This window comes from Cricetulus griseus, chromosome 3 (assembly GCF_003668045.3).
Source record: "Cricetulus griseus strain 17A/GY chromosome 3, alternate assembly CriGri-PICRH-1.0, whole genome shotgun sequence".
Taxonomy (NCBI): Eukaryota; Metazoa; Chordata; class Mammalia; order Rodentia; family Cricetidae; genus Cricetulus; species Cricetulus griseus.
In genome coordinates, this window is record NC_048596.1 from 280,474,375 (window position 1) to 280,486,611 (window position 12,237).

General features: G+C 46.7%; 1 protein-coding gene across 1 annotated transcript in view; it reads right to left on the reverse strand.

Annotated features, from left to right (window-relative positions):
• Window positions 1-7,699, reverse strand: part of LOC100761248 (fructose-1,6-bisphosphatase isozyme 2) — a 16,615-nt gene extending 8,916 nt beyond the window's left edge. The window contains exons 1-3 of the mRNA XM_027409672.2: window positions 7,456-7,699; window positions 3,925-4,087; window positions 2,039-2,131 (exon numbers count right to left, since the gene is read on the reverse strand). Of these exons, the coding sequence (XP_027265473.1) occupies window positions 2,039-2,131; window positions 3,925-4,087; window positions 7,456-7,625 (426 nt within the window). The 5' untranslated portion in view covers window positions 7,626-7,699. The remainder of the gene's footprint in view (window positions 1-2,038; window positions 2,132-3,924; window positions 4,088-7,455) is intronic.
• Between the last annotated feature and the right edge of the window lie 4,538 nt (window positions 7,700-12,237).

A 12,237-nucleotide genomic window follows, 5' to 3' on the forward strand; every position in this document is an offset into this window, starting at 1 on the left:
AGAGAATCAAAGTTGAAGAACTGCCTCCATCAGATTGGCATGTGGGCACATCTATGGGATGTTTTCTTGACTGCTAATTGATGGAGGAGGACCCAGCCCACTGTGGTTGGCACCATCCTGGGCAAGTGAGCCTGGGTTATATGAGGAAGCTAGTGGAGGAACTCAGAGGAGTGAGACAATACACAGCTACCCCATAGTCTACCTGCCGTGAGTTCCTATCTTAAACTCCCTTGATGGTAGACTGTAAAGTGTAAGGTGAAATTAGCCCTTTCTCCCCAAGTTGCTTTGGACAAGGTTTTATCACAGCAACATAAAGCACCAAAAGTGTGGTGCAGAGAAAATTAATGACCAAGAAAACAATATGGAAAGCCACCAAAAGATACAACTATGTGTCTCTCTTCAAACTGTATCTTACACTTCCTTTCTTCTTAGAAGAAAAGCTCTTTCACCTTGCCTTGTCTTTCGTGATTGTCCCCTGCCTCTTCTGGAGTTTGTAATCTAGAAGGATCACCAGCAAGGCGCATATGGAGAATCCATCACAGGAATACAAACAAATGGAGTGCAGCCCACTTCCAGGTGACACATTTCTTACCTGCTCCAACAAAGTCAGACCTCCCTACGGAAGTCATTTTCAGGGTTATAGATTGAAAATAGGGAGACGACCATGGTTTGTCCTGATAATATTAGTTCAGTCTAATCAAATGAAAATTGAACTCGTTTGACTTCCAATGGCTAGAGTCGGGGAGAATGAGGCAGTGGTAAGAAAGGGATATTGTAGAGACTCTAAGAGCCTTGGAGCCATTGTGAACTTTGAAACTGAAGAAGTCACAAGCCCCACCAAAAAAAAAAAATATGGGCAGTTTCTAGAAGCTGAAAGAGCCTCTAGCAAAGAGAGCAATACCTCCAACTTACCACAAAATGGATCTGAATCCCACCATCAACCTAAACTGGCATTAACCTAAGCTCAACAAGAAGCAAATTCTCTTCACTCCTCCTCCCGGCCTCTAGATACTCAAGAGATCAGACTGGCTTGTCTATGCACCCTAAGCAGATAACACTGCCAAGCCTCTGATTTAGTAACAGATAATCAACAGGTGTTTTAAGCCACCAAGAGGATGATTAATTACCACAACAGCAACAGAAAACTGACAGTAAGCGTTGAGACTCACCAAGAAGTAGAGGATGTGTGTCCCTAATGAATGTTGAATGTCCCTACTCAATTGCTCATGGGGCATATGCCTATAATCCCAGCATTCAGGGGCACAAGGCAAGAATATCGAAAGTTCAAGGCTAGCGAGAACTATTTACCAAATCATGCTAAATAAACAAATGCTAGAGAGATTGCTCAGTGGTTAAGAGCACCAACTGTTCTTCCCCAGTACCCATGTTCAATTCCTAGCACCCACATGGTAGCTCACAACCACCTGTAACTCCAATTCCAGGGAACCCAGCACCCTCACACAGACATGCATTCTGGCAAAACACCAATCCACATAAGATTTAGAAATGGAAAAAAAATAAATAAGGTCTTTTAAAATCTGGAACTTTTAAAATGCCAACATGAGGCATTGCAAGGCAAATTCTATACCTGTACTGGTGTTGTGGGCCAGAGTCAAATTGCAGGTGCACTAAAACATGTATTGTACAAAGCTACATGCAGGTGATGACTCATAGAAACATAAGAAACACAAATGAGTCTTGTGTTCATCCCTAAAACAACTCATTATGTATTTGCAAATATTCCAAAATCTAAAACCCCAGTATTTCTGGCCCCCTGCATTTTAGATAAAGGATATTCAGTTTATGCAGTGCCTGACATCTCTGTTCATCCAGACAATCAAAACAAGGTCCCTTGGGAGTCATGCCACTTTGCCCTCCCAGGAGATGTTAGGAAAAGGTAGATTGAGATTTCCAGTGGAAAACCCAAGGCAGGGTTTGTTGTGTTTCTGGAGTTGCCCATAGTGTTGTGTCTAGTGAGTAGAGGAAAAGATAGGCCAGTCTAGGAACCATCTGGAAAGATGTCAGCTTATCTACTCACCTTTCTGTAGATAGCAAATATAGTTCCAATGGAGGCCAGGCAGTCAATGTTCGAAGATCCATCCAGAGGGTCAAAGCAAACCACATATTTCCCCTAAATCACAGAGAAAAACACCCAGTCAGCACTCCTGGCCATTGCCACAACTGCTCTCTATTAGAGCTTCATTTGACTGATGTCTACACTAACAAGAGATTCAGGTCCATGGGCCTCCCACTCCAAAGTCCCCCAAAGCCATTGCTCAACAGGCATCTGCTATGTGTCTGGTGTATGCTGAAAAGGACACTAGGGATCACTTGCTGAAGGCTCAGGTGTTTGGATTGATGTTCAAACTCAAAAACACAATACACAGGCAAACATGCTCATAGGGTATGACAAGGGCTGTACATATACCCTAAGCAGGTGAGTGGGTAGAATGTGGGCAAAGTTAACATTTGATAATGCACCTGGCTGGAACTACGGAAAGCAGGCACACAGAGAGTTAGATAGAAGGATGACAGGCAGGCAGGCAGGCTTTCTAGTGTTCCTAGCATAGACATAGAAAGTTAGGCTAGAAGACATCCAAGAACTAATATGCAGGAGTGACAGATAACGGTGGAGAGGGGTGAGGGCCATACTAGTTGAAATTTAAAGCTGAAGATAACAGATGTCCAGTGGGTTGTGTCAAACGGGGTTAAGGGGCTTAATAGATTTGATTTTACCCTATCTTTCCGGGTCATCTTCCAATTACAAAGAAATCACTACCCCTCCCCAGCCCAATTCCCAATGTGTGTGACAAGGACCAGTAGGTCAGCATGGAACACAATCCTTTTTGCTTCTCTTTTGCTGTGATAAAAACACTCTGTCCAAACCATTTTAATGTACACCTCCAAGGTAACAGTGTTACCTTCCTTCATAGGAAGCCCAGGCAGGAGCCCAAGGCAGAAACTGAAGCAGAATCAAGGAGGAGTGCTACTTATTGGCTTGCAGTCTCCATGGCATGCTCAGCCTGATTTCATATGTAATCCTGGACCACCTTCCCAGAGATGGAACAGCCCATGATAGGCTGGGCCCTCTCACATCAACAATAGATTAAGAAAATGTTCACAGACTTGCCCATGAGCCAGTCTGATGGAGGTAGTTCCTCAACTCTGGCTCCCTCTTCCCAGGTGACTCTAGTTTGGGTCAAGTTGACAAAAAACAACCAGAATGTTGCTGTGATCAAATGTTGGTTGAATTGTTGGCCGTGAGAAGATGTCACTCTTTAATAAATTATTGTGTTTACATTCTGTGAATGTAAACCCTCTCCATGCACTGGCTAACTCTGCCAAGAGCATAGGCTCATCATGAATTGTTCCCTGGACTGGTCTATTTTGTTATGTTGGAGAAGATCCACCTCCTCCAAGGAATCACAGTCCTCTTGAGAACATATGTAGTGAAGGCCTAGATAGGAAACAGAGAGGGGCCGGATGGTGGTGGCGCACGCCTTTAATCCTAGCACTCAGGAGGCAGAGGCAGGTGGATCTCTGTGAGTTCGAGACCAGCCTGGTCTACAAGAGCTACTTCAGAACAGCCTCGAAAGCCACAGAGCAACCCTGTCTCGAAAAACCAAAATAAATAAATAAATAAGAAATAGAGAGGGACTCAATCAGAGAGTGCATTTTATAGCTCCTCCCCAAAAGAAGACAAAGGGGCCAAGGCCTGTTTAATGATGCACTAGATGACACAAACCCCAAAGGGTATGAGAGCACACAAGATTTCCAACTAAAGAACTGAGAAACCCTGTTTCCAGAAAACAAATGTCCCAAAATAGAAGAAAATAGAAGAAAGACTAAGCAAGAAAACAGGTCTCTCAGCCCGGTAGCATCGTCTACGGATATATGGGGCACTGCAGCCCACCCTGGACACACCCTCTTCTCTTTGGCTGTGATAACTGCCTCTTTATTCTCTTCAGAGACTAGGACACAGGTGCTGTAGGAGGACTGGAGCATGTTGATGACCAGGGAATTGGATAGCACGTCCAATTTCTTCACCTCATCTCCTGTCACATTCACGCTTCCTGCAATTCCGTACCTAAGGAGACAGGGTGGATTAGGTCATTGAAGGAGTCTTAACTCCAGTAAAGAATGAAAGGGGGGAACGGGAAATGGTATTACAATGGAGAGAGTTAGGTCTCTGTATAATTATGCAATGCATGATTTTAAAATGGAACAATTAAATGGAGGGATAAGCAACTTTAAAAAAATGTCCATATCAGATCCCAAACCAACAGCACACCCACCCTCCTTCCATGCCAACTGCCATATATAGGGAGTGTGCTATAACTCGAAGAAGTGCCACTCAACACTGCTTCTTTTACACCTCGGGGACATTGCCATATTTCCTTGGTCTCCCAGGAAGATTGGCCAGATTCAGCCCCACTAAAATGCAGACCCCTGCTTGGCACTTGCAGCCAGAGACAGTAGGAGAGTCCCTAAGTCAGACACATAATGATAACAGGATAGCTTTTCTACACTGGCATGTCAGCTTTAAATACCCACAGAGACGTGGCTTTAGAGCAGTAATATACCACCATCCCCTTCTCATGCCTCAACCCTTCAGGGTGTTCCCAATAGACTCAACCTTACCTCACTCTGCACTACTTTAATTTTGTAAATTTGAAACAAACCAGAATCACCTAGGAAGAAGGAACCTCAGCTCAGGAATTATCTTCATGAGGTTGGCCTCTGCTAATGTCCACTAGGCATTTTCTTTATGACTGACTGGTGTAGGAAGGCCCAGCCAACTGTGTGTGGTGTCGCCCCTCAACAGGATTCTATAAAAAAAAAAAAAAAACGGGCCGAGCAAGCCACAGAGAGCAAGCCAGTAAACAGCATTCCTCTGGGGTTTCTCCTTGAGTTACCACATGCTGTAAGATGAGATAAACCCTCTCCTCCTCCAAGTTGCTTTCGCTTGTGGTGTTTGTCACAGCAGGGGGCTAACTAACCCCCACTCAAAGCCAGGTTCTTACATGGATGTGAGACACCGTTAGGCCGTCCTGTTAGAACAGCCTCAGTATCTCCACCTCCCCCTCAGCAGTGAGGCTGTCAGTCCTGTCCGGCTGCTCCAATTCCACCAGCATAGACGACACCCTGCTGTTTGGTCTGCCCTGCGCCACCCCAGGCAGCTGCTCCCTCCTTTCCTCTGCGCTTGCCATCCCCAAAGTGTGATTCTTGCTGCTCATCTTCCTAAGCTCCTCAAGAACCCTCCGTGTCCAGGCACACCTCTGTGGCACCCTCCCTCAGGGTGCTGCATGGACCGGTTGTAGAAGACTTCCTTCTGTATCACCTGCTTGCTAAGGGCAAGAGCCACGTCTTGATATCTGCCTTTCCATAGTCTGTGTACAATAGATGTTTGCTGCACTATGGAGAAAGGATGGCAAAAGCCTCGGGTGATGTGAACAGGTGGTTGGAGTTGAGAACCGCTGATGGACCCTATCTATGGCAAATGTATTCCCTCTCCTTCCTGACTGACTTCAGCCCACCCACAATTTCACGTATGGAGCATGATGAGCCTCGGGAAACAACCCTGCAAGCCAGTAACAACAGTAACGATGAAGTTGTGTTATTTTGCATCAGGATCAAAGCCGCCTGTTTAATAATGAGTCTTGAGGCAGCTGCTGCTGGAAAATGAAGAGCTGGGCAGATTTCCAGCCTGCAGCCCACAGGTCAGTGCATCCCAGGATAGCTATGAAAGCTGCACAACACATCTGCAAACCACAGTGAGCTGTCACAACACCCACAGGCTGGACACACCTGCATGGGACAGTGCCAGGACACCTGCAGTCCCTGTCTCATCAGCTGTGGCTGCTCTCTGCGTGAGGGGGTCCAGAGGCCTAGGGCCCAGTCTGACACCATATCTAGGGTGCTGCCTGCCACCTAGTGGTCAATAATCACATAGGCCAGTCTTCAATTTCTTCCAGTCTGGTCTTGGAGCCACGGTAGTTAAGTGGGGGCATTCCTTGAGTATTTATCACAGGCCTGGCACTGTCATCACAATAACTTACTAACCCTTACTACAACCCTGTGAGTTAGAGCAATTAGATCCTCTTCAGTTCACAACATGGAAGTCTTAGCAAGAATAAACCATTGTCCACAGCCACAAGGTAAAGAAAACCAAGTTAAATAAGGCACTTAACTATCTAGTCCCTAAGACCCCTTAGTCAGACACTGAATTACTGAGAAGCAGGTCGCAGCAGATATATAAGAGCCCTGCCAAGACAGCAGCTGTGGAGCTGAGAGGTCTGCCTACACACAGGAGAGGTACAAGTGTGGGCAAAAGTCCTGGCTGGTCACAGGCAACCATCCTAATTATAGCAGAGCTATGATGCTATCTAATGTCACTCAGGGGTGATCGCCACATATGGGGGCCCCTCACATTCTGGAAGCATGTTCTTAAAGGCAGAGCTTGGCCATTCTGCCAAATGAGGTAATAATACAGTTAAGGAAATCCATGGCAGGAGGAGTAGACAAACATCTTCATTGTGGATCCCACCACTAGCCCTTAACACTCATAAAATAAGCCCTTTAATGGTTTTATGGTGGAATTTATGATAGTAATGTTGTCACAGTTTGGGGTTAAAGGTACCACACAGTTAAGAATAAATATTCAAAGAGGTGGAATTTGTTGGCTCTTCTTTTGGGGGGTTTCCCACGCATCCACACCACCCCCCGAAAAATTATGTAGGCCCCTTCAACTTCCAAGAGGGCCTTCACTGGAATTACTACAATCATGGAAGGCTGAAGGAAGGTGATTTCTTTCCATCAGGCCTTAAAACTAGACCCCTGGCTGTGGCCACGAGCAGCTCCAGCGTGAGCATGGCCTCATTCTGCAAAAGACAACCAATGGCTCCGCTCTGCCCGCCCCCGACCAGCATGTCCGTTCCCACACACCAAGTGAAGATGAAGAAAACTGGCTCCTTCCATGATAGCCAGGGGCCGGTAAATTTGTGGTTTCTAACCACCGACCCCCGCACCCTACCGGCTGAGGTCATGACAACCAAACACTTGTACAGGAAAATGACATCAAACACGTTTTAAAGTCTCAGTAAGAATCTGTCCATGCAAATATAAGTCATGAGAATTCAATGTAGGTTTTGAGGCAACAAGCCACTGTGTTACCATTATAATAAATGGTAACAGGAAAAAAAATCTCACTTTTCTCCATAGCTTGCCACTGTGTGGTTCCACCCACCCCTGCCCCTTTCCTGGCAAAATATGCCCAAAGGCTGCCTTATCAAAAGAGACACAAAGGATTTAAATGCAACATCCTTGGGGCACAAAAGACAAATTAATTTTGGACGCAGTTTCTACCGCAAGCACCTGTGGCTCCCACACCCTGGCCTGGGTCTGGGGCTCTGGGCAGCTGTGTGTGTGTGCCTGCGCATGCTCTCCGGGACTCACAGGTTGGCCAGGCCTGCCTTGCGCACAGCGGAGGAGATGGCTTTGATGGCAGTCAGCATCGAGTTGAGCAGCTGTGTGAGCTCCCCAGTCCCTTTGGCCTGCCGCCCTTTTTCCATAACGTAGCGGGTCAGAGTGAGCATGTCTGTCTCAAAGGGGCTTCTGTCCGTCATTGTGGCAGGTGAGTCCTCAAAGCCTCCTTTCTTCCTCACAGGAATGCTTGCTTTCTCGGGGCAGCAGCCTCACAACCTGCAGGCTGAAGAGACACTAGCGCTGACTGTGCCAGGGAGCAAGGGAAAAGGGCCCCAGTCATGTGACTCAGATAGCTGGACAAGCCCTTAAGGAAACCTCCCTGGCCTCCCTGATGGTGGCAGCTGCCACAGTGCAATAAGCAGGTTGTAAATAGAACAGCGCTGCCGGGAAGAACTGCCTCATTCTCTACTTGAGCTCCTTCCTGTCTTTGAAGATCCCAAGAAGCCACGCTCAGCTGCAGGTGAGAGGAGAGAAAACCGGCTAATAAAAGTGACCCACAAAATCCTCTTATGTGGACACAAAAGTCTTCTCTGCAGATAGCTACTGCGGGGCCTCGTAATTTTCAGAGGGCAGATTGGCTGATACCTTATCTAGGGCATAGGTCACATAACAAACTAATGGCAAGCCCAGGATGACTGTACAAGGGTTCTTTCGGGTTTATTTCCACTAAGCATGTATGACAAGCATTTATTTTTTTTTTATTTGTTTTTCTCAAAGACCGTGGATCTTCCAGTCTGTGGCTGTGACATCCTTTCAAGTAGTCAGAGAGCTCCTTTAAAAGTCCCATTCTGGGGCTGGAGGGACAGCTGAATGACTGGACTAATAGGTAAGGTGCTTCCCACACAAGCCTGGGGACCTGAGTCTGGATTCCTCGGTACCTTTGTTAAAAACCAGACATATTGGAGTACAGCTGTAATCCCACTCCGGGGAGGAATCAGGAGCAATGGGGCCTTGCTTGACAGCTAGTCTAATCAAATCAGTAAGTTCCAGGCTCAGTGACAGACCCTGTGTCCAAAATAAAGGAAGATGCCGAATGTCAAGTTCTGGCCTATACACACAGCCGCATCTAAATAGCATAAGTTCAAGTTGCCTATGTGGCCTGTGATGGAAGCTGCTGAACTTTGCAAATGCCAAAGTTTGTTTTTGGTTTTTTTTTTTTTTTTTTTTTTTTTTTTTTTTTTTTTTTTTTGGTGCACATGACAGAGTTGAAACTTAAAGAGCAGCCGTGTTGACAGTCCAGAGCCTGGGAGACAGCTGTCCCTCAAGGGTATTTCAGGACTTCTGACATGTTAATGGCAGAGTTATTGGTGACCTGGTTGTGTTCCCTGAAAAACACTCAGAAGTCTAAGTGGATCAGGACAAATGGACCTTGCACCAGGCAGTCCTTGCTCCATTAGCCACCTAGAGACCTGGACCTAGAAATTCTTTTCTGGAATGTTGTCTGAGGATCTTTCCTGTTGGCAAAACTGCTTTGCCTAATCCTGTCACGTTATTCCCAACACAGTTTCATCATGGAAACCCAGGACCCCTGCACTTGAGCCTTTGGGGCACCTGCGCAGTCGGTGAGGAGTCTCCCACCTAGATGCAATGGCGGCTTCTTGGAGATCCAGGAAGATGAGGTTGGTGACAGCTGCCCCCACAGGCATTTCAGGACCACTGACACATTGGTGACATGTGACATGACACTTGGATAGCATGTGTCTTTTTCCTGCAAGACCATCACAGATGACAGAACTTGACCATGTCACGCTGAACCCAACATAAAATCACTGACATGAAGCATTCCAGTCACTGTGGTCACATTTCTCTTCCAATGCCTAGAGCTCCCAGCACAGGCTTAGTTCACAGCCACCTCCACCCTCCCCATTACAGTGTGTGGAGTCTCAGGGTCCCTCTCCACCTCAACACTTCATGGAAACCAAAGTGGCATCCCGATAAAGAGGCCCCCTGTCAAGAGGATGGCCACACAATGGAGGAGTATGGCTGGGGAAATGGCTCGTTATAGGAGTCAGTAAAGTGATTTTTCATGTGTGCATGAGGACCTGAGTTCCAACCACAGCACCCATGTAAAAGCCAGATATGTTAACATAACCCTGCAATCCCATCAAAGGAGGGATTATTCCAGGGACTCCTGGGCCAGCCAGACTGACAGTTGTTGAGTTCTAGGTTCAGTGGAGAAAGATACCCAACACCAACCTCTGGCCTTCATATGTGTGCACACCACATATGCATGCACTTGCACAAATGTGCACATACATAAACGTGTATTGATACACAAAACACAACCAAAAGTCCAGGAATGTTTTTAATACCATTTTGGAAGCCAAAACAGCCCAGAAGCAAGTTGGCAACAGGCCATGCTTCCTCTAAATACTCTGGGTAAGAACTTTTCTTGTCTCCTCTGGCTTCTGATGCATACCTCAGCAGCTGTGGCTTGTGACATCACTCTGGTCTCTGTCTCTACTGTCATATGGTAAGATAGCTGGCTAATCGTAGTTGTAGACTACATCTGGAATTAACTAAATTCCAAGCTTCTGGGCACCCCTGTGAGGGATTTTTCTTGTTTGGATCATTTGAGACGGGAGGCCCACCCTAAATCTGAATCCTCTGAGGTCATAAGACCCACCTAAAATCCGGGCCACACCTTCTGGTGGCAGCCCACATAAAAGGACATGCAAGAAGTAAAAGTTTTTGCTGTTTGCTGGATTGCCCTCATTCTCACTGGCAAGGCCATCGATCCTGCTGAGCCATGCCTTTGCTGGGGTTAGAACAAACTTCTTAGGGATTCCAACATGGACTGGAAACTGGCAGCTCTCTAGGACCTCCCTGTGACTCCAGCACTCATCTGGGACTGCTGAGACATGCAGTGTCATGAACAGAACAACTCATTCTTTAGCCCTTGTATTGGCGACAGCTATTGTTGAACTGCTCAGACCGCAGCCTGTAAGCCTCTCCAATAAATGCCTGCGTGTATGTGTGTGTGTGTGTGTGTGTGTGTGTGTGTCTGTCTGGTCTGTCTGTGTGCATGCACACACCCAATCTATCAGGCTTGCTCCTTCAGAGAACTGACTGATACACACAGCTTTCTCCTGTGTCATCTTATGAAGACACATGCTGCATTTAGGACCCACCCATGGGGTCTGAGATGGGCTCATCTCAAAACCTTCAGCTTCGCCACATCTGCAGAGACACTTTATTCAAATAAGGTCACATCTGCTGCTTCTGGAGATTTGAATGTGAGTGTGTCTTCTGAGAGGGAACCACAGAACCAACTGCAGGCATCTTGAAATGATTTCCACATCTGAGGCTGAGAAATGGGTTGCACTGACTCTAAGGGCTTTGAGAACTCACGGTGCTAAAGTGGGCCCTTCCATCTCTGCCCTGCCTGACCTGTCCCATCCAATGCCCTCTCTATACCATGTGTGTAACCTTCCCTTGTTGGCAAAAGCCAAAGCAGGAATGGCTCCCAATCACATCTGAAGGATTCCCTCTGCTGACTTTCTGTGTGATTTAATTTGGAAGGTGAGAGGCATACCTATGAAAACTCTAAGAACAAACCAAGACCTGCGAGTGAGAAATGGAGTCTTGACGCTTCCTACTTCTGCTAGGACTAAAGAAGCTGGCAGAGAGACCTGGCAGCCTGCTGTGGGAGGGGAGGTTTCAAGAATTCTTACAGAGGAGATGGTGTAAGTAGAAGGATCCCCCTCTGCATCTCAGAGCAAGACCACTCTGTAGAGACCAAGTCTCACACGGTTTATGTGAGGGTGTGTCCCATCGCCTTGTCTGTCCAAGAACAGCACCCTAGACAGGATGAGTCTAAGAGTGATTGACCATCCTCCAGGACTGACCAGAGGAGAACTGGCATTTGTGCTATTATTGCTCTGGATGCTGTTCCTGGCTCAGGGCTACAGACAGAGGAAAACTTTGATGTACTCAGAGGATACAAGTAAGCATTCTTGAAAAGCGTTCCATTAACTGAGCCCACATCTCAATCAAAAGACACCAGGCAGTCTGGTCAGCAATACAAAAGCAAACTCAAGGCTTGTGATTGAACCAAGTTTCCTGTTGGAAGAACATGGCATTGTTGGAGCATTTTATACACACACACACACACACACACACACACACACACACACACACACACAAACACAGATGGCCACACACACAGACAGCTCACACATTTCAGCATTCCTAATACCTGATATAACTTACCATGATCTTGAACTTCTGATCCAGAAAGGGATGAACCATGTGCAGAATAGAATGTGTACCAAACAGCTGTGTGTCTCACTATGCTCTGTCTGCACAGGAGCAGCTGTGACAGGTCCTTTCAGGAAAGCACCCTGACCCAAAAAGTACCCGCTTGGCATACAGTCTGTTTCCTTAATTCTTATGGTCAATCATTTTCATTATGACCTCTAGACCCTCCCTAGAGATTATACAGCTGTGTTGTTAGATGTCACTCCTGCATAAAAGAGCACCTTTGGATGGTAACATAAACTGTCATTTTGTCTTGATGATTATAGACCCTGCAGGGGGCTGAGAAGCCAGAGGCTCACTGATTTCTTGAATGGCAGAAACACCCAGAACTGAACAGGACTGCAAATATAAGAAGTGACATTAACTCAGTTTAGTGACCAGGATGCCTGGGGTCATCTCCCAGCCCTGCCTACCACTCACTGGCTGGAGACCTTCAGCCAACCCTCACTTCTCCATTTCACTGTGGATCAAAGCATTCCATTACACTTACGC